This window comes from Eleutherodactylus coqui, chromosome 9 (genome assembly GCF_035609145.1).
Source record: "Eleutherodactylus coqui strain aEleCoq1 chromosome 9, aEleCoq1.hap1, whole genome shotgun sequence".
Classification (NCBI taxonomy): Eukaryota; Metazoa; Chordata; class Amphibia; order Anura; family Eleutherodactylidae; genus Eleutherodactylus; species Eleutherodactylus coqui.
Genome location: NC_089845.1, coordinates 76324538 through 76348330, shown reverse-complemented (window position 1 = coordinate 76348330; position 23793 = coordinate 76324538). Strand labels below are relative to the sequence as shown.

Here is a 23793-nt window from a genome sequence, read left to right as displayed (position 1 = left end):
TGTACTCGATGGTGCTCGTTACTCAATCGAGCATCAAGCTGTGTTTGACCCCGCCCCAGTTTTTGGCTCCTTCCCGCTGTGACGTGCCTGTTTGGGCCCCTCCCTGCCGCGACGTAGTGTGCGTCATTGGCAAATTTTTTGTCTGGCAGGCAGGGGAGCGAGAGAGAGAGAGAAAAAGAGCACACGGAGCACGAAAAAAAAAGCTCGGGACCCGGCGTCCCACATACAAAAATGCTCGAGTCTCCCATTGTAGCCAATGGGGTTTGTTACTCGCGTAGAGCTCTCGAATTTTACGAAAAGCTCGACTCGAATAATGCGAACCCGAGCATTTGGGTGCCCGCTCATCTCTACTAATTACGCCTATGTGAAATCATTCTTAGGCGGTCCATAATTTGGATATCTATGAATACTTCCTTTTTGTTCCAGTGATGAAAAAATCTGAAAACTATTACACAAACAGATATTCTAGAGGTTCCGGTTTTGTGATAATTCTGAGTTGATCCTTGAAGGTCTTCATGAACAAAGATTTTTATAAAAATGATTAACTAAGTTTAGTGTGGAAGGACATAACTGGACTTTGGGTGCCTTGTAATAGACCCAACACTGTAGGGACAAGGCAGCACTCTAAGGATAGTGAACAGTCATATTGTTCTGTATCCTCGGAGTGCGGCCATGTCATAACACTGTTGGTTTCAAACAGATGGTGACTATTAAGTCAGGTTGCCTGAGCCTGAAAGTCCAACTTGGAAATCTGTGCACCTCCTTTTCACCCCTTTCTTTTAACCCCTTAATAACCACCAATACGCCTTTTGACAGCCTGTATTGGCGGTCTATGTATGAAGAGAGATTGCGCGGCGATCTCTCTTCATACACCAAGGGCTCCAGCTGTTTCTTACAGCCGACACCTGGCGGCAACAGTGATCACGTCATTTTTGTTGCAGTTTGTGCGCCGTAGAAACAAGACGCACCGAAAGATAACAGAATTTCATTTTCTTCCCATTTCACTGCACTTAGAATTTGTTAAATGGTTTTCAGTACATTATATGGTACATTACATAGGACCATTGAAAAATACAGCAAGTCCCATCCATGGATAAGTAAAGGAGCTACGTTTTTTTAAAAGGGGGCTAAGAAAATAGGAATAAAAGCTTGGTCACTAAGGGGTTGAGATAGCCTTGTGCAGTTTTTCTTCTTGCTGATACAGTTAATAGGTCATTGACATTATCTGCAACATAATGTTGTTAAACTCCATTAAAGTGAACCTTCCCTTCGAAAGATCTGCTGAAATGAAATGAAACAAGAGTATCATAAAATGAATTCCTAAACATTAGTAATGTATTTAGCATTAAATATTACTAAATTCCACTCCCATATTCTCCTACTCTGATGGATCCTTTATGAAGGGGCATTAAAACTACATCAGAGCCCCTGGCAACATACAGGAGAATGCATTTGTCACAATGAATATATAAAATGGATGTTACTGTTGTACAATTGATCTTGCCATGATCAAAGGTAAAAATTGCTGGATAAGTAAAACAAGGAATAAAAAGAATGAGGTTAAGGGCGGACTCACACGAACGTAATTTTACCGCAAGTTACGCAGTGAATGGAATCAATGTAAGTGTTCACCGATGAAGAAATAACCTATAATTTCTTCACCGGTGAATAGTTTAAATACAATTTGGAGAAATATACTGTCTCTGTGACAGAATCAATGTAAGTGCGTTGATTTTCATTGACTCATACTAGCGTTTTCTTAGTGCGTATAATGCAACCATTGATTAGCTGCGGCATTCAGGTGGTAGCCATTCCAGAACAAAGACTATGAGTAACCTGACAACCTCTTTAGGGTATGATCACACATTATGAAGTAAATCTGCACCAAAATCCGCATGCGGATTTTCATAGTGGAATTCACTCATAGCATCGTAGCAAATGAATTTCGCAGTGCAAATTTGCGACATTTCCCCAATGCATAGAGCATGCTGTGTTTTTTTTTCCACTGTATGTTAATGGTGTTTGTTAAAGTCCTATTGACTTATGCCGTACTGTATATTGCTGTGGAATTTCGACTTGTATTCCACAACTGAAATTCCGCAGCAATTTTCCTACCTGTGAACTCGCCCTAAAGCTAAAAACTTTCTATATTTATACAAACTTTTTGATGAAAGGTCAGAGTATGCTTTCCTAAAATAACCCTCTTGAACTTTCAGCTTCTTGTACACTTTAACAGTTATTCCTAAGGGTTAATTATATCCTACTTCTTAACGGCGTATTTTCCATGGGAAAATTCCATTATTTTTGTAAAAATATAAGACAGGCTCCTGCAAAATGTGCTTGTCATAGAAACCAGCATCCAGTCAAGACAAATGGAAAAAGAAAAAGTATTTGACAAATGTATCAATCATGAGAATATAAAAGAGCGGAATTCCTGTAGTGCGGTTTGTCAGCTGACCTACAAGTGCCTTGACCAGTGTTTTCCAAATGCAGTCCTTAAGACACCCTAACAGGTCATGTTTTCAGGATATCCTATAGTAAGAACACCTGTGGCAATGTCTGAGGCACCGACAATAATTACATCACCTGTGCAACACTGAGGGAATCCTGAAAACATGACCTGTTGGAGGTCCGTGAGGAATGGAGTTGGGAAATTCTGACCTAGATGGTTATGAAATGAGAGAAAGATCACAATCAAGGTCCAAGATAATGTTTTATGTCTATACATACACAGAACAAATAGTACAGAAATGTGTGATATATGACCATGCACCTGCCATACATCGCACACATTACTCTGCTTGCAGTTGATCATATTGTTCTTCTACATATTGTTTCTTGATAACCTTGAAGGGCATCAATAGTATTTGCACTGAAGACCCCATTAAGTAACATACTGCAGCACTATTCTATCCAGTAAACATTATGGAAAATAATGGACCTATTTTAAGTCAACTGGATGGTGAAAACAGATCATGATGGATGCTGATGGATCTTACCAAATCATACTTGGTCATTTTATTTATGGAGTCTCTCAACCCTGAATTCCTTGCTAGCCTTGCCACACAGTATATGACCCATTGCAGGCTTCTTCTGTCCAGTTTATATACTGCTGATAACATAATAGTATATGGCCCTCTTCACAGAAGTGTATTGCAGCTGCATACAACTTCAAGAGTGATGCCTCTTATTGAATGTGCTCTGCAAACTACCTTGATCGCTTGACATCTTCAGTACTTTTTTGTTCCATACCTACAGGTTACTTATTTTTTTAGTCTTCCTTTGTACTCACATTTGTTTTTCATGATTTTCATGCACTTGCTAACAACATTTTTAGGTGGTATTTTTTACATGCACATTACATGAACAGTTTTTTTTAACCATTACTGGTTTTGGCTTACAAATCCTGATGCAAAATATTGACCAAGATACTGCCATTTGAAAATGGCCTTAAGGCCGCCTTCACACGTACAGGAAGGAGCCGCTGCAAAATCTCTGTGGAAATGCCGCTGCGTTTACAATACAAGCCATGTGGAGGTGCTTTGAAAAATCCTATTCACGTGGTTTGGAGAACGTTGCAGAACTGCGTTGCGGAATTCAGCCCTTGAAATACAAGGGTTGAATTCCATAGTTGTTCCACAAGTGAAAATGCGGGCAAATAGGCACCATTCAGGTGCGGATTTGGCCATGGTGGAATTGCTGTAGGTTTTCCGTTGTGGAATGCCCGCAGCGATTCTGCCACGTGAGAAGGTGTACGAAAGAGGTTGTTTCTCCTAAGAGTCCTTTCTCTTTTGAAAGCTGCTTAGCATACTGGAAAAACATAAAAGGCATACTCACCTAACCCAATTTTTTCCGCTGTCTACTTCCTGCTGCAGTAATGTCATCCCAACAATGGGGCATGTGACCTCTGAAGCCAATCACTAGATCACTTTGGCCATTGGTTAGCTACAGCAGTCACATGTCCCTTTGGTCATACAACCTGGCCATTGCAGCAGGGAACCAGGCACCATCAGAAAGGGTGCGGCAGGTATCGGGTGAGCAAGCCTTTGTTTTACCAAAATGCTGAGCAGCTGTCAAATAATTTTTTTGGGTTGCGTAACCCCTTTAACTGTGTTTGCATATTCTGTCTTATCATAGTGTTGTTTTTCCTATTTTCATGACAGGAGATTGTATATTATGACAGTCACTGGTTTCAGTTTTCATGAAATATGCCATTTACTGAAGAGTCCTACTTCGTATCTGACTTTATTTCCCTAAAGAGTAGTGGAATCATTTTATATTCACCACTCCAGAGTTTAGGCGACTGCTATCATCTTAAACTCTTTAGATGAAAGCGAAATGTTACTAAATTCCTCTATTAAACATTTCGCTAATTTAAACCGACTTATACCTTGCAGTGACAATTTGATCTATGACTTTCATTTCAAGAACTCAGACCTAATGGTATTACACGACTATACCAATCACCGGAGAAGCTTAGGATGGGCAGGATGTTTTTGGAGATTGCAATGCATTATACAGATATTCTAGTTTGGCTTTGTGAAGTCCAGACTAGTCTCCGTCCGTGTCACCCAAAGGTGAATGCATGTTTGCCGCAGTTACATGCGGTAGGAAGTAAATCGAATTTCTAGATCATTGCTATTAGGTCTGAGCTCCCAAATAACAATAGGAAAATAACAAAAGACTCACAATTATGTGTAAAACAATGCCCCCCCCCCCCCCCCCTGATTGTGTGACTGCTCACAGCCTGGTAGACACAGATTAATAAGAATCCACATCATAATTGTATCTGCTCCAGACACAGCTTGTGCAATCACTCGACAAGGTGTCCAGGTGGCACAAGACGGCTTTTCTAAATTAATTACCAATTTCACTGTCAGGAGGACTTGCCGAAACCTCCTTCCAAATAATTTCTGTTACTTGCAGCTAAAATAAATGTATTTCTATTTTTGGTCGTGTTCCATAAATACAAGTAAGCTAAAGATGAATGTGGCTGTCAAGCTAGGAATGACATGTGCTTGTGTAACAAAAAGCTGTTTACCAAGAGGAAACTGACAGACTGAATGAGAAGATGGGTTCTTGGTTTTCTCTAATTGTATCTTATAACAAGCATGAGCAATGATAATAATAATACTTTATACCAATACATCAAGCTATAGGAACTTTTAGAACAATTCCCTAGCCCCATTCTGTGGCTTTTTCCTTTGTTTGAAATCATCTTTATCTGCCATTACTGATTTGCTTCAAACTTCTTTGACTTTATTTAAGATACTAAGTTATTACAGTTTCTTGTATGCGGTTCTTACATTAAAGTACCTTCTAAAAGTTTGGAAACATTCCATGTTTTAAACAGCAAGTGGATAGCCAAAAACATCTCTGGGAGCTTTTCCACCAGGAATGGAAACGTCCCGAATGAAAAACTTTAAAGTTGGTCCACCGTATGCGGATAGCATGCAAGGCTGTCGTACAGGTGAAGGCTAGATATTTTGAGGAGTCCAAAGTCTTTTAAGCTATTTTCAGATTTCAAGAGTTAAATGGAAGATTGAGCTGTTTTTTGTTGCGTTTTTACTTCAATAAACACATATATCAGTATTTTTGACGGTATCGTTTCTAACTCTACATTTTAAATAGGAGTTTTTAAAACTTCTGGAGGGTGCTGGATATGGTATTAATTGAAGTCTATGTTATTAAGGCCTCATGTCCACCGGCGGATTTTTGCGGTGGAATCCAGAGCGGGCGTTCTGCTCTGGATTCCGCAATAATAACAATAGCATGCTTTGGAAAAATTATTTTTCATGTCACGAGCGGAAACCAATTGCGGTTTCTGCTCACAGATGAAAAATCGCAGCATGCTCCATTTTTTCTGCGGTTGCTGCATGGCCAGCTTCCATTGAAGTCAATGGAAGCCATCTGATCCCCGTTCTGTCTGCAAATTGACATTGCGGTTGGGCCGTGGATTCCGCGGGAAAAAGAGGAGTTTGAAATAAAACCTGTACTGCGCCGGCCGGCACTTCCGCACACATCCGCAGTACAGAACTTCAAGACACGGACAGGTACGCAGGGTCGCCAGCTGCGGGCAGATTCCGAGCGGTATTTCCCATGCGGAATCCGTGCATGTATATACATGTAGTATAAATCTTCGCGTTATCCTCTTCTGTGAAGTTATTAAAATTAGAGGGATATTTTTATCTTAGAATTGTATGACATATTGCTAGAAAATGCCATAGCATGATGCGAAGTCAGGATCTGATCTATGGGAGGCCAAATGAAGGGATCAACTGCCTTTGCAGATTTTGTTATTGCAGTTCCCTTCATCCTGGAAATATGCTATCACTTCTTGAAGTTGGCAAACATTTCACTGTTTTGGCTTAAATTTTTTTTTTTTTTTTAAAAGCTGTGTGATAGCGATAATGCAGATATTCCATTCGAGTGTTCAGCCAAGTGTTCTGAAGTCTACACTGCTGCATATTATGTAAGGATTAGAGATGAGCGAGCATACTCGTCCGAGCTTGATGCTCGTTCGAGTATTAGGGTGCTCGAGAGGCTCGTTACTCGAGACAAGCACCACGCGGTACTCGTCTCGATTAAACGAGCACTGACCATTGAATTCAATGGAGCCGGCAATAAAGCCGGCTCCATTGAAAGCAATGGGCTGCCGGCGAGCGCAGGATGAATTGTCGGGAAGGGCTTAAATATATAAGCCCTTCCCTGCAATTCATCCAGAAATGTGTAAAAAAAAAATATATATATATATTTATATATATATATATATATACTCACCTGGTCCCGGCAGACGGAGTTCAGCGCGGCCAGCGGCAGTCCTCCTGAACTGCTCTGAACAGCTGTGAGTAGTATTCAGCAGCCGGGGATTTAAAATCCCCGCCTGCTGAATGAGCTGCCTCTAATTGGTCACAGCCTGACCAATCAGAGGCAGATTCCACTCACACACCCATTCATGAATTTATGAATGGGTGTGTGACTGCTGCCTCTGATTGGCTCATCGGCGATATACAAAAATGTTCGAGTCGCCCATTGACTTCAATGGGGTTCGTTACTCGAAACGAACTCTCGAGCATCACTGAAAGTTCAACTCGAGTAACGAGCACCCGAGCATTTTGGTGCTCGCTCATCTCTAGTAAGGATCCTAGTCTAGTACATTGCTAGTGAGATTGGCATTTATACGTAAATGCTCTAAAAGTCTTACAATGTTGGGGTTTGTTCACTAGATGTAATGCTGGGCATTAAACTTCTAAATGCTGTCCTCAGTGAACATTATTTTTTTAGGGCTCAGTCGGACGAGCGACTTTCATGCATGTATAGGCAAAGGAAACGGTAGAAAAAATCATGTGACCGGGTGCATTTGCATTCACATGTCCTATCTTTTGCAGGTGAGAATTTTAAGCGCTTGTAAAAAAACAGACATGTGACCGCTTTCATTAGAAAACATTGGTTCTAATAGATCCGTTTTGAAAGCGCGGCTATGTATATATGCGTGAAAAATTCGCTCGTCTGACTGAGCCCTGAAACTAGTAAATGCCCAGCCATGTGAATTCCAGATACAATGTTGTTAAAAAAAATTAAAGGGGTATTCCTATCTCAGCAAATCATAGCTCATGGTGGCCAGGATGTCTGGGTGTACACAAGCAGCCAAACCGGCTGAGCTTCTCTGTTTCCATAATTCCCATTCACTTCTATGAGAGTTAAAAGGAATGTGTCGTCAGAAAATGACCTATTATGTAAGTCAAATCTTTGTGTTAAAAATATATATTTAAGAATTTTGGGTGAATTTTTTTTCAAATTTTCAGTCACAGTCAGTTTTGTTTTTTTAAATCCTAAAATCCAGCATCCATAATAATAGTCTGATGCTTCGTAATTTGTGGAGCAAGCTTTGCAGCAGGCAACTCACTAACATCACAGGCAGGATTACACTGTCAGGTAACACCTATATGTAGATAACACAGGATACACTATTTATAATAGGTGATTAGCTGTGACTATGTTTACCCTCTCTTCAAAATGATGTCTGCACAGGTCACAGAGCATGTGTCCATACAAATCTATGGGTCCCCTTTTGTCCATTGTGGGAATGGCCCATGAGACTGCTGTAAAGCATATCTTCCAATCGCTCTGAATGTTTTTAAGTGCAGCCCAGGCAAGATGGCTGCCCCCATAGCTATGTATAGAAAACAGAATAAAAAAACAGACAATTAAAATCAATTAGAAAAATGTAATATGTTTCTCTTATCTGGTTTTAAATAATAAACATTTGGGTAGATAGTCTCTTTCAGGAAATGGAGTAGAACAGCCAGTTCAGCTATTTCTATAGTCTTGCTGACTCTGAAGAACGGAGCGAGGACATAGTCAAGGACATCCGCTCTGGTGTTAGAAGCGGGTTTCAAAATGGAAGTATCCCTAAGCATTATCCAGTCAAAACACTGGTTTTTAATGCTTCACAGCTGAGTGATCTCACATTTACTATTAACCCCTTTAGTGACATGCCCAGAAAATCTCTGGGGCTTGCTGCACTGACCATGCAGTTAAACCCAGAAGATTTCCGTGGACAGCTCTAGTGCTGAAATGTGCAGAACATTGAACTGTCATCTGAAATCTTCCGGGGTTTTTACTTGCATTGTTGACTCATTTAAAAAACCTGCTCTGTGAGGCATGACATTGTGATAATAAATCTGCCACTGAAGGGGTTAAAGCTACAAAATTACACAACGTGAAAGCTATAAAATTATTCCCTACCTATTCTTTTACCAATGGCAGAGTAGAGTCTTTACTACAGGGCCTTTCGGTTACTTGTTGTACCTTGTTGGGGGAGGAGTCTAGTAGTGTTGCATATGGTTGCCTAGCAGAGTTGTAGTTGATACCATTACATGATGCGTTGGACTTCATAGAAACATTGTTATGAGCAGTCTGATAATTCCAATATGCGGCGGGATTTAATTAATCCCAATATGCAAGTCTTCAGTGTATTTTTCTTTATAAATGCAACTTGAGACAATGATGACAATCACCTATTATTGTTTGAGTTAACTTGTTTCTCTGACAGGCTTTGTTAACATAGGGGCATTAGAATTTTACATACCTTTTCCATTATGCCATAGTGACAAGTAATTTCTATGATGAAAACATAGCTTCAGTACCTGGGATCCTTATTAGTTGACGGCACACAGAGAATGTTGATAAAGTCAGGGTTATTTGTGTACCGCTAACGCTATTTCCCACGGAGATAGTTTGTGGATAATTTCTAGCACACATCAGGGGTTGTGCAGGAGGGAAGACAGGTGAGATGAGAAAAGACAAGAAGTAGGGAAATGTAGCCATAACTTAAGAGCAGTCGAATCATTTGTGCTGTGCGTTATGACTTTGCGACTTCTGAAATGTAAATGATGCAGTAATTGGGATAATGAACCAAGATGCTCAGAAAACAGGCCAAATCTATTTACTTACACTATGCCAACTCCACCGCATTTTCATTTGCAGTGCCGCCCTTTGAACATCATAGTGGCGCAGTGCCTAACATTGCTACCTTCCGGCACTTGATGATGGATTTAGATGCTAGCAATGTGTTGTATAATAAAAGTTTCTGCTGATTCTTTCCAGACTTCCAGTTTGACTGATTGTTTTAGAGGGTCTCTTTACACGCTATCGACAGAATAATCACTTGAAAGCGCAAATTCGAAGGATAGCTGTTCGGTGTAAGCATGACCACCGACAGGGTGACAAGCAATAAGTCGCTAGTTGTTTACTTTTAGCTTACCAAAAAAATCAAATGTTGTCTGGTGTAAAGTAAATGCCACTCAGCATCTCTTCTTTGCCTTGATTAACAAGGCAACTTTACATGACTTCACTGTGAACTTCACTGAAATTCTTCGCATGGACCTTTTAGTGATGACCGAGCACATGCGTGGTACTTGCTTTGCGATGGAACTCATTGAAGCTTACAATGATATTGCCTAAGGCTGCCCCATCAGTCAAGGCCAAGGGGAAAGCTCTGGGTGGCATTTACCAGTGAGACACGGAGAACTTGACAAACCTTGGGACCATTCTTGGTGCACTTGCCAAGTAATTTTTCATAGCACAATAAGGTATGTTTTTTCTGCAGTCATAGGGCTTTCAATAAAAGAAAAGTATGTGCTAGCTTATCTGTAGATGCCCTACCAAGCGCTGTAAGGCACTTGGTAGTGTCAGGGTGTGCGTGCTGCATAAGGAAGCTGGTATCCCTTTACTCAGATCTGGGTGTTATGCATGTTAGTCTGAAGTGTTTCTTTCTCCTTCCCTGAGGATGGTCTGGACACCTGTTGTCCCCGTCTGCATCTTATGCAGACCCACTTTTCCCTTCACTTTTTACATGTGCGGCCTCCAGACATCTGATGTTTTGTATGGTCAGATGAGTGATTCCTAACATGGTCCCCTGTATGTCATCACGGTAGCTGACTCTCGTTCCCCTTGATGTGAGGACATTTGGACTAGCTATTCTGTGGTGTGATCTGTGTCTGTGCAGATGGCCGGACATGTTGTGTGAACAGTCCTATTCAGTGTGCATTGGTGTGAACAGCTACATGTTCTGTGTCTGTGCAGGTGGATGGACATGTGGTGTGAACTGTCCTGTTCTGTGTTGCATGCAATCCCCGGTGTGTTGGTGTGTTGGTGTGAACTGTGTCCTGTCTTGCTGTGGATCGCTGACCATCTCTGGGCAAGTTAGGTCCTTGGGTTCCAGCGCAGAGCTGTCCCCATTGGGACGATTGCAGGCAGGTTTCCTGGTGGTAGTTGTCTCAGAGTAGGGACCCGCAAGGCAACAAGGACCCTTGAAGTGGGCTTGCGGGCTTAAGTTTCTTGGCCAAAATATGAACTAATACCTCATACATTCTATAGTTGTTCCATCTGGCTATGTGTGCAGGTATGCTGGTGAGTGTTTTGAGTGGTTGTTAGTCATTAATTAATAACTGTTTCTAAGTTATGTCCGTGGTTTCCGGGCGGGTTCTGCCGGGAGTTCAGCAGTTCTTGGTGTGAGAAAGATGTAACATTTAGGCTTTTTTTTTTCCTGACAAGACTCCTTGCAAGTTCTGAATGAGATATGATTAGCATTTCCTAATGCCTCCCTTGAAAATAAATGTAAACATGTATTACATGAAAAAGTACAATATACGAAGACAGATGTAATGCTTTTCTATGCTCAACCCCAAACTTCTTATAGAGAATCACTGACAGGCAGCGACTTTGATAAGTAACAACAGAAGCATCTTGGCCTTGTCATCTATTCCTTCCGTGTCTTCACAATCCTCTCAGCAAAACAGTCAGCCGGACCATTCAATCTGCCACTGGAGTTGACTTCTCTTCTCAGGCTTGCAGTAATTATTGAAAGATAGGGTTTACCTGCTCTGAAGAATATATGTTTTTGTACGGCTGTGGTTCACTGCTGTGAGTCAGAGGATGATAAATGAAATCAAGATCCCATACAACGGAGCATGTGGGACAAAATTAGGGTGGCTTATTTTTCTGCCATAGAAGTATAAGGTTAGCAAACAGACAAAATATATATATATAGTATCCCACCCACCATTTATAAGTAGAGCTGCTTTCAAAACTCGTTTCATTTTGACCATACATTGATTTTATTTCAGATCACTGTAAGATATATGCATATGAGATGCAACCTAATGCTTAAGGTGCCAGCAATGGTGTCCATACAGTAGAGTCAGTCATACTGGTAACAGTGCCAGCCACAGTGCCTCTATCATAGCCCCTCGTATTAATACCAAAAACATTAACTTGTGATTGTATCAGCCCCATTGCCCCTATAATAGTATCACCCACAGTGCCGTTGCAATACTATAAGTTACTAATGTAAGCCCCAGTACCCTGGGATAATCAAATATTAACCCAAAACTATTACGTCCATGCAGAAGATTGAATCCAGTAATACATATTGTCCGAATAATTGTCTGTTAGGAAATGATAAACTAGTTTTATCCGGAGTTAAACATTTGTCTCGTATGATTAATTGCTGGCACCGACCTCTATGATTGGAGCTTTCAAATTATGCACACAGAAATAAATCATATTTGCTGACACTAATCAAAGTAGTCATATTCATTCTGGGGTTATTTATGACAGAGGTATAGTCCATAGCAAACAGTATGAACAGTATGGTTCTAATTGTCATTATAATTAACCTTAGTTGCAAAAGTTAAAACTTCTGTTTTGAACTGGATTCCTAAAGAACATGCTGTTACGTAGGTAGACTTGTTGTCACATCACCTAAAGTTGTTTTATTTCCCCTAAAATGTAGGCCTCCTTTATTTGTGACGGAGATATGCCATCACATTGCGGTCTGACCTTATTCTAGTTGCGTATATGAAAGAGTTTCATTATACGAACTGTAACCCTTCTGTTCCATGGGAACTTTCTTTCCTCTTTGACCTCGCCTTAAGACTCCTGTCTTAGGGTTTGACAGCTATACTGCCCCAGTTAAACTCCCCACCTGCCATTGTCCTGTGTCGATATCTTGTGGTCCATTGCCACCCCCATTGACATGTGTTGACGGACTCTTGCCTAGCCACTCAGAATCCAGTGAGGCACAATAATCTCGAAACAGATGTATGTACATGGATATTCTAGTCCTATTTTAAGGCCCATTGAAAGGTCATATATCAACTCATACTACCACAACCATTCCAATAGGCAATGCCATGGAGGATTATTTCATCACTCATTTTCATACCCACATTATCACTTGTTTTACAGATTAGGAATCATTTAAAATCGAGTACTTTTCATTTTACTGGCTTTCTGCATTTTGTGAGGGGGTTGAAATTTTCAAGCTAAACTTCCAATAAATAAAATAAACTAACAAATGTGCAAAGGATTCCAGGTTGAAAATATAAGAATTCAGTTTTTCGTCAGTGTCCTCATTTTGTAACAAAATACAGAATTCTCTCCAAGCAGCAGCCCTGGCGCAGGAGGTAATCATGTGTTAATTTACATCAGGTAGTCGGCGCTGGGTGGAAATTAGACAGACGATGGGATTTAGTTATTTTTCATTAGCACTTGGACTGTGATAAAGGAGAACAGAAAAGAGCTGCTTGACCTTTAAGTGCTTAAATTATTAAAGAGCAAATAGATTTGAGGTCTGGTTACTTGCTAATCTAATTTGTCTTGTGGTGAAAAGATGAAAAGACATTTTGGGTTTGAAATATCCCCAGTCAACTTTCTTTTTCCTCTAATGTATCTGGAGATAAATGGATGGCAGAAATTTCCTTTCAAGGGTCAGTTATATGGTGACCTCCTGATGCCTTCCTCTCGAAGTTGAGAAGAATGCATGACTGTCGGGTATCAAAACCAGATAATTAGATGTATTATACTGGTGTCCATAATACAAGTCGGATGAAATTGTTTGTAACAACAATTTTTTATGCTGACACAGATACATTGCTTTAGATTGAAATCTGGGAAAAAAATAATCTTCTCTCTAAATAAAATCATCTAAATAACTGGTATATCCTTAGGCACTTCTCATTATATCTAAGTTACAACAGCCACTGGTCCCAACCACAAGACCCTGCTCTTTCCTTCCACTCATCAAGTCTATTCACAAGGTATTCCGTTCATACTTGAAAGAATACAGTACATTATAACCTAAAACCAGTTACTTAAAGGGTTTTCTGGGACTCCAATATTGATGACCTACCCTCTGGACAAGCGCCGTGGCCTTTTCGCGGCATACTAGGCACAGTGCCATACATTTCTTAACAGCTGAATCTCATTCACTTGAAAGGTCACGTGACGAATGAATGTGATGCCGCTGGCCTGAGAAGAGGTTGTGGCTCTTACCCGAAATTAGTTGCTTCTTCAAACAGCCGATGAGTGGGGATCCCGAGCTGATCAAATATTGATAACCTACCTTAAGGATTGGTAATAATATTGGAATCCCCCAAAAACTCCTTAAAATCAGCCTAAAATGAACTATTACACTTGCAAGCTGACATTAAATAGTTGCCTATTATGTGCCATAAGTAATCCAGCAAAGAATTATGCCCAACACTTTTCTTCTTGAGAATTTCTCAGGAAAACTTTTTTTTTTCCCTTTTTTTTTGCTTAAAATGGGAAATACGGCATTAGAAAAACATGGCTGCTTTCTTACAGAAATAGTGGCACACTTGTCCATAGGTTGGGACTAGAGATGAGCGAGCGTACTCGCTAAGGCTAACTACTCGAGCAAGTAGTGCCTTAGCCGGGTATCCTCCCGCTCGTCTCTAAAGATTCAGCTGCCGGCGCGGGTGACAGGTGAGTTGCGGCGGTGAGCAGGGGGGAGCGGAGGGAGAGAGAGATCTCCCCTCCGTTCCTCCCCGCTCTCCCCCACCGCTCCCCGCCCCCCACCGGCCCCCGAATCTTTACAGACGAGCGGGAGGATACTCAGCTAAGGCACTACTCACTCGAGTAGTTAGCCTTAGCGAGTATACTCGCTCATCTCCAGTTGGGACCGATATTACAGCTCAGTCTATTGCAGTGAGTTGCTGCATACAACCTCTGGATGGGTTTGGCGCTGTTTTTGAAAACAAACAGCCATGTTTTTCTAAGCTTGATCAAACCCGGTAACAATAAGAAAAATGGAAAAATAACTCAATATCTAATTTAATGGTTTTTTTATACAGTGCCATGTTTACATGCTTCCTGTAAATCAATGTGGTGCAGGTTGCACTTGGCTTATATAGTAGTAATCTCAACTGTATTTTTTGCTTCATGTTTTTATCTCTTTGGAGTATCAACCAAGGTTAAGAGATACATTCTACGCTCACTACTTCCTATTCCCCACACTATGTCCCAAATGCATGTGTAACTCATTTAACATGTAAAACACTTTGCGGTCCTCGCTGACCTTAATATTCTATTTTATATAGTTCCCGGCACCTCTGTAAGTGTAGCTGCAGAACCTAAAATGTCATTTTCTTTAAATCAAATTTACATACTTCATGTAAGAACACCCAAGGGTGCTGTACAAATTAACATTTCTAGCAAAGCTGTGCCCTGGAATCAGCTGCAAGGTACCATCACTTACAGTGCAAGTATTTGTATTTCATGTATTTTCACATTAGAGACATGATTTTACACACAAGAGACTCTCTTTTTCAAAGTGAGGATGTTGTTTTATGATACCAAGAACACAAAAGCCTTTATAGCCTTTATAACACAATTTAAAAGGGTTATCGAATGATTTAAATGTATTACCGGGGCGGGCAGAGCCGGACCCACCACTTCCGGTTGTGCTCCGACAAGAGTTCACGTGGTATTGCGGCATGCATGGTCAGTGACGTCATAGGAGAGTGATGGGCTGTCAACTCATTAAAGTAATTATGCACGGCCCTCTTTCTATCACTGCTGACGAAGCGATACAAAGAGGGCCTTGGCTAATTATTTTAATCTGATAGCCCATAACTCATTTATGACATCACAGACAATACATGCTGAGATACCATGTGACCTCTTGTCGGAATATAACTGGAAGTGGCGTGTTCCGGTAAGAAATTTAAATTGCCAGATAACCCCTTTAAATAAGCCTGTTGCCTTTAAATACACTACATATCATGCCTGAAGCTGCCATATTTTTTTTACATGTGCATTCATTTAAATGGTTACTTAGAATAGAGTTTGAATTATGTTTAACATTTATTTAGATTAAATGCTTAATTTATTAACATCTTCTAATAATATTTTTTCTCCACCTTTTCTAATTTGGCAAAAGATATTTAGGTATTTCTCTATTTTGCTCAACCATGATGGGTGAACTCTTAAAAAGTTCTGTTCGGTTGGCCAAACTTTTGCAAGAAGTAATAAGCGTAAGACCCCTACATATAATTATAGAGCATCTTGAACAGGACAAGATGAACATAGTTTTTGATATCATGTTTATCTTTTTACTAAGGCTTAAAGGGGTTATCTTATCTCAGCAACCCCTTTTCAAATATTTTTTTTAAGTAAAATCAATGTCAAAGATAGGAGTGTCTCACTTAGGACTCATTTTTATGAGACAATGTAGAGAGCATTTCAGTTTTTTCACATTCACTGCAGGTAAAGTGAATAGCTAACAGCTATTGCTTCTGGCAAAATAAGTTGTTTCTCAGGGATATCAGTAGTTGGAGCCACAGGGGTCAGCTAATTTCCAGCAGCTCTTTTAATTAAAAGGGTTTTCTGGGAATAAGATATTGATGACCTATCCTCGGAATAGATCCTTAATATTAGATCAGTGCTGTTCCGCAACTTGGGACCCCCACTGATCAGTTGATTGAACTGGCGAGCACCGCAGTCTCTTCTCTTCTCTTATGGAGGGAAGTGAGAGCGGTGCTCACCCAACTGCCATAGCCAGTTCAGACCACTGAGCAGCGAACCCTCACCGATCTGATATTGATGGCCTATCCTGAAGATAGGTCATCAATATGTCAGTCCTGGAAAACCACTTTAAGTGGTTGCCTATGATGAGACAACCCCTTTAACTCTTGGTCCATGGGACACCATCCTCTATCTCACTAGTTGTGGTCGATCATTTTATATTTACATTACAGTGTACATTTTTTGGTTAAAAGTTAACTAAGAGAAATTACACAAAAATTGCAGCTAGTTTGCATCATACTTCTTTCTGTTCTATTTTTTTAATAATGAACAAGCTGGGAGAGCAGAGCCCTATAGACCACAGACTCTCATAAGCTGCTTAGATGTAGGCTCAATTATCCATACATATGGGTTACAGTAAGAAAATATATACAGAACATCAGAAATAAAGTCTTGACTAGTAATCCTTATTGCCTAAATCACTCCCATTTTACATTAATAGCTATGTATTAGGGAATTACTGGTAATTATGTTCTCTATACAAAGTCTAGAATACTGGAATTCAGCCAGGACTGTTTTTTTAATATTACATTTTTTATTGAAACATTTGAAAGTAGCAAATTACATATGATTGACGTGTATGTAGAGTCATAAACATAAGTATATAATTGTGTAGTAACAAAGTTAAAAGTAAAGAAATAAGTGAAACAAGTCACACAAGTAAGACCGTGTTCATGCTCAGTGTTGATAAACTTTTCGGGACTGTTTTGTTGAGGTAGGGAAAGTTAAGGTCTTTCTGTTCTCTTTTTATGTAGTTGTTTTACTGGTCCATTGTAAGAAAATAAGGAAAGTGCTTCATCACATCCGTCTGAAATGTTAAAGTGTTTCTTGTCTAAGGAGAACAATTTCTCTCCTAATACGGAATTGTGGAACCTGATTAAATGTTCATTTGAAACATACATTACATGATTTAATGCATTTCCTAACCTGGTTTTTCAATTTATATTTATTTTATTCATGTTCGAGTACCTTGGATAATTACTTTTCCCCTGTTCAAGTACCTGAGATAATTACTTTTCACCTGAAATAGTTTCCTGGAGACCTGCTGCATTTGTAATGTTCTGTCAGGACTCTTCCAAAGGTTGTCTCCTGTTTCCTAATCAGCTGAAATGAAGCTGCAAATTTTCTATGTACTATTATTTTGTTGCATGTTGTTTTTACTAAGAAGCAAAGAACATTGTTCTGTGAGATGCTCACCTTTGTGAAATATGGCATAGCGGTCACAGCCAGAGAACAGAAGCAGTGGATGTGGCAGAAGTAGAACTTGCAGTTACAGAGCCCCTTATCTGAATCATAGAATGGTAGAGTTGGAAGGACTTCCAGGGTCATCGGGACCAACCCCCTGCACAGTGCAGGATTTACTAAATCATCCCAGACAGATATTTGTCCAGCCTTTGTTGAATACTTCCATTGAAGGAGAACTCACCACCTCCCATGGTAACCTGTTCCACTCATTGATCACCCTCACTGTCAGAAAGTTTTTTCTAATATCTAATTTGTATCTCCTCCCTTTCAGTTTCCTCCCATTGCTTCTAGTCTTTCCTTGTACAAATGAGAATAGGGCTGATCCCTCTGCACTTTGACAGCTATTAAGGCTCCTCTCAGCTTTTTTTTTGCAAGCTAAACATTCCCAGATCCTTTAACCGTTCCTGATAGAATATGATTTGCAGAGCGTTCACCATCTTGGTAACTCTTCTCTGAACTTGTTTCAGTTTCTCTATGTCTTTTTTAAAGTGGAGTGCCCAGAACTGGACACAGTATTCCAGATGAGGTCTGACTAAGTAAGAGTAGAGGGGGATAATTACCTTACGTGATCTAGAGTCTATGCTTCTCTTAATACATCCCAGAATTGTGTTTGCCTTTTTGGCTGCTGCATCACATTGTTTACTCATGTTCAGTGTATGATCTATTAGTATACACAAGTCTTTTAATCTGCTATGTGAGGTTTGTAATACTTGAGCCTTAGATGGCAAACAAGCCTGTATGCCCCCTAAGGCACGAGGACTCAGGTGTAACTGCTGCCTCTGCACATCCTGGTGTGTTGGAGAGACTCAAACTCACATCATTGAGTTGCTTCACAGTAATGTAACCATGCTGTATGGAGGTATCTCGCTATACTGGTGAATACTTGTTTTTTACATTGCATATGTTAAAATAATGTACAGGTCAACCTACTGCATATATGATAAGCAGTCAGGCCAGAAATACAGTAGAAGTTAAAATTCATGTATATTACACACTATGCACACATTATGGTATGAAAATTGTCGTTGGCGACAGTTTTCTGTCATGGATATTATGTAATCTTATTAACTCTGACAGGATGCAATAATATTATTCACCTACATATTACTGTCCTGTGGACACCTTTTTTCCTTATGGCCAAGTGTACTTTTCCACGGGATGACTATCGCTCCTATACTTTCACACAGGAGTGATAGTCATTTAGTTAATAGAGTCTGAGTATGCTGGAGATCTCTTCTGGCTGCCCACCTCCATTTACTGTGAACAGGCAGTCATTCATACATGAACTACTGCCTGTTTACACTGAGCTAGAAGTCATTCGTTAGTCGCTTTATTTCTAAGTGGAGTGAAATTGAAACAAAAAATAGAATTCCATGTTCTTTGGAGACTCCTTGTTTTCACAACTCACAAACTGCAGCAAAAATTACTTTATTCCCTGGGTCAGCATATTGCCATACCAAATGTATATAGTAATATTTTGTGTTGTACTCATTTCAAAAAATAAAATATCTTGCGAAAAAAATGTAAATTATTTTCTACCGCCATCTTCTGTCCACCATAACCTTTTTATTTTCCCGTTGATATAGTTGTGTGAGGGCTATTCTTTTTTGTGGTACTTCCTGCAGTTTCTGTCGGTACCCTTTTGGAGTTCATATGACTTTTTGATCACTCTTATTCTCCTTTAATTTTTCTAATAATTAGAAAAACTTTTTTTTATTCATTTTAATTTTCTTTTTTGCCATAGGGGACTTAAACTTGCATTTGACCGCTCACATAGTATAATGCAATACCGTACTATTGCATTTTATTGGCTTTTGACAGGCAGTTTATCAAGACATGGGACACCAGGCTGTCGTGGCACTCAAATGGTACCTTGCAGTCCCAACACAGGAGCGGCTGTTCAGGACCCACTAGCACTGATCGGGGCATTTTTTGGGTTAGCAGCCACTATCAGCAGGGTAATTTTTCTGCTTGTAGAGAGCAGCACAAGGGTGTAGGAAGTCTTATATAGCCCTGCAATGCTCCCTAGTAAAAAAGCATGCAAATGAGGGATAGAATAGTTTTACAGTACATCCCTAGGGCCTATAAAAAGTCACGTTATTGACTCATAGGGAAGCTGCCTTTCCAATAGGTGGCACTGTGGAGGATTATCCCATCATTTATTTGCATTTTTTCCAAGGGAGCATGGCATGACCTATATAAGACTTCCTACACCCATGTGTTACTCTCTTGTGTGGTACTCTCCACAAGCAGAAACATTACCCCCCAGGTTTTATATTGAAGATCTCTCCCTTACCCAATCAGCTTCCTACTAAAACTGATCAAGGGCAATAGCCCAAAACAGCTGTATGTCCTTGGTTCTTCTGATTTGGCTAATATCCCTAGTCATATTGCAAGGTCTGGTAAAAGGTCGGATATTGCCTCATAGAGTAGTTATTGTCCAATAGGTGGTGCTGAGAAGAATTATTCCATCACTCATTTGCAAACATTGCTTGTGATGTTGCTGTTATTAGAGCTTTACCTATACTATCTTTGTTATATGCTATACTTGTCCATGTGTTGTAAGCAATCTAATGTGTCACCAGCTTCAGGGCTCAGTCACATGGGCGCCAATCAACCCGTGTTTCTGCATGAAAAGACCGCTGCACTGCAGGTGCGGACGACTCTCCACACCGCCCGGAGGATAGAACACATGGCCAGCAATGGAGCCGGTCATGCAGAGAGTTGTCCGCACGCGTTGCGGCCATCCTATCGTGCAGCAACACGGGCAGATCGGCGCCCATGCGACTGAGCCCTCATTTCTTTTGTCTATGCCTCTGGAATAAAAGCAAAAATGACAGGTGTACTTTATAAATTGTGTTTCAAGAACCCCTTTAGCCATGCTACGTCTTCTTTTCTATTAAGTATATAGGGGCCATTTTCTTGTCCGTGGTGCTGAAATAATCCTATGTTGATAAGAATTATCTGCACCAATAGCTTTTAACCTATGAATGTCAATTAACACAATTGGCCGTATTTTAGGCAAGATAAGACTAACCTATATCTGGATCCATCCTTTTAAATGAAATAAACCAATTACTAGACACACAACTATTCTTAATATACCATTTAATAGGGACCAGGATTGCCAACTGTTTTTTTTTTAGCAATTTCTTACAATATCACAAAACATTTTTTATGAACACATTGAAAAACTATAATGAACTCTAAAGATTATAAGTGATATATGTATGCAGCTCAGCACACTGATATAAACACATTAGCAGTAATTACCGTGAACTGTAAAATGATGATAATTACAAGCACAATAACCAGCACAGGCTATTCCAGCTTCAAACAAATTAATGGACGCATCAGTTTTTCTTATAGACACTGGAAAAAAATATACCTTTTGTCTTTTCTTCAGAATTTATTAATCTTTTTCCATTTACACTAGAAAAACCTGTTTTTAGGGACTGTTCAGGAACTCAAAGGGGTTTTGTCGTTAAAAAGAAATCTATACTTACCTATTCTTCCCCAGGCAGTCTACTTACCGCATCTTCCCCTCACTAATCTTCTCCTGGCTCCTGCACTCCCCTGGTCACCTCACCGCAAGCTGGCCGGATTCTTCTTCTCCTTGTTATGCAGCTGCATTCTTCTTCCGGCAGGTCAGTGTGGGCTATGTCATAGTGACGTAGCATTCACTGCCTAGCAGGAAGCGCTGGATGCTATGTTGGGATAATGCTGAGACTGCGCATGCGCGCCGTCTCGCGGCGTTAGTTTAGGAACTCTCGCGTTGAGACTGCATGCATGCGCAGTTTCGGTATTAGCCCAACATAGCATCCAGCATTTCCTGCTAGGCAGTGAGTGACGTAGCCTACATTGACCTGCAGGAGGAAGACTTCAGCTAAAGGACGCTTCGTAACTGGAAGACAAAGAATCGGACAGTTGGAGGTGAGGTGACCCAGGGGACTTCAGGAGTCAGGAGAAGATCGGCGGGGAGAAGGTGCAGTAAGTAGACTGCCTGGGGAGGAATAGGTAAGTATTGATTTTTTTTATTTTTTTTTGGTGACAGAACTCCTTTAGTTATATATATGACTCTGAGTTATATAAAGAATCTATAAAGGGCCTGAAAGGGTTCAAAATAATGTAGTATGGTATACTCACTGATCCACTCCTTCACTGGTCCACTATCAGCAATCCATTCTAATGTTTAGGCAAAAGCTTGAATTCTCTTGTTTCCCTCTCTATAAACCGTTTCTTTCTTTTACTTGCAGTGTTTACCAGATTATTGTTGAGGAAAAGAGATCTCGTCGAGTCAGAAAGACCTCAGAAATGCTAAAATGTTTTCCAGTTCCTATACATTACCAGAACGCTTCATTGTTGAATGCACAGTACTACTTTGCGGCAGAACTTCCTCCAAATCTTTTGTCCTCCGCCTTTATCTTTACCGTCGGTGACAATAAAACATATAATGGGTACTGGAATGCTCCACTTCTGCCACAGAAAAGCTACAGTATCTACTATCAAGCTGCCAGCAAAGCCAATGGGGTAAGACTGGTGCGGTGCAGGATTTCTTGAGCTCATGGTCAAGTTTCCAGAAGGAACAACAGCGAGATTATTTGAGATATTATTTGAGATGTCCTCTAATCAAAAGGACGTGATTCAAACTTCAAAGTCATTGCAGCCAATGACATACTAGTGTAGGTTTGATTGTGTTAGGGCTGGATATGCAATGGCTTTCACAGAGGGTAGAAGTAGGTAATAAAACTGAAAGTGGTTATACCAAAATAGACTTGTATCTCCTATCCGTAGGAAAGTAGAAAAGATTGTTCAGTGGGAGTCTCACCACTGACACCTCCACTGATTTCAGTAATGGTGGTCCCGTGTCCCCCTCTTTTCATCACAGTGAGTTCACTAGACCCACCTACAGTAATGGGGAGATTGAATGGATCGGCAAGTGTGCATTTGTGGCGCCAATCAATTTCAAAAGGGCTGATGGACATAGCAAAGTACAAGCACTCGGCTATCTCCAGCAGTTCCATAAATAGGGCGGCACCGTGCATGTCCGACTGCTGCTCCATTCATTTTCCTCCTTACTGCGAGGGGTGCAGTGAGCCAACAGTGAAGAGGAGGGGGGAACATGGGAGTCAGTGGGGCTTTCATTTGTGAGGCCTCCATCTATCAGACTTTTATCACCTATCCTAAAGATAGGTGATAAAAGTCTACTTTTTGATACAACCCCTCTAACCTGTAGGCTTAATTCACACTATTTGCAGTGTATATTCGTGTATATATATATATATATATATATATATATATATATGCACGCTCTGAACATATATCCCAAAATTGTCGACAGACTTCTGTGCATTCAATATATGCCATAAGAATGTCCTTTTGCCATATGTTTTAGTGATATACATTGGTACACCTTATTTTTTTTAACTATACTGAATAGTTGATTAAGCCTTTCCTAATAGAGGCATCCTACAAAAAAACTTTTTGATTTTCTTTTACAATAAATGTCAGTGGGAAGATTTTCTCAGCACTCTACCAAGTATATAGTGCAACGGCAGTGAGAATAAAGCTTTCTTGATATATATTACAAAAAATACACGTGTTCATACAGTGCTTACTGAGAAGAGGGTAATGTCTGTTTGATTTACGGGCACAGGACGATTGATATATACAGAGCAATTTGCGTAATGACAAATACTGTATTTTTCTCCACTATTAATTGCCAAGGTCTGCTGTATACCAGCCCATTGCCAGTATTACATTCTTGTATTGAGTACCATTAATTACAGTCGTGTCAGATGAGTTTGCAGCTGACTGTGCTATATACACATTGGCTGGAGTGGTGAGCGGCCTATATATTGTCCCTAGTTGAGACGCTATAAATATTGAGCAATTTCCCTGATGAAGACAGTCCAAATCAGTACAAGTTCCCCAGGAATGTCTTCCCCAAATCCTCCTAAACAGTGAGCATTGGGGAATGCTTCAGAATTGTGTAGACCAGCGGCATGACCTATAGCACAGTCATATAGAAGTATCTCCTGATGAACGCTGTTTAGGAGGAATTCTGCTGTTTAGATTCATTTCTGCACATAAATGGAGGTAATGTATTGTCACCCAGTCATGTTGTTTTCTAATTTATTAGGAATTTATTTGTAT

At 40.2% G+C, this 23793-nt stretch overlaps 1 protein-coding gene across 8 annotated transcripts in view; it reads left to right on the top strand.

The window, feature by feature from the left end:
* Positions 1-23793, top strand: part of PTPRM (protein tyrosine phosphatase receptor type M) — a 665244-nt gene that overhangs the window by 376291 nt on the left and 265160 nt on the right. For all 8 annotated transcript variants that reach the window (XM_066579573.1, XM_066579570.1, XM_066579568.1 and 5 more), the window contains exon 12: positions 21894-22167. In XM_066579573.1, the coding sequence (XP_066435670.1) occupies positions 21894-22167 (274 nt within the window). The remainder of the gene's footprint in view (positions 1-21893; positions 22168-23793) is intronic.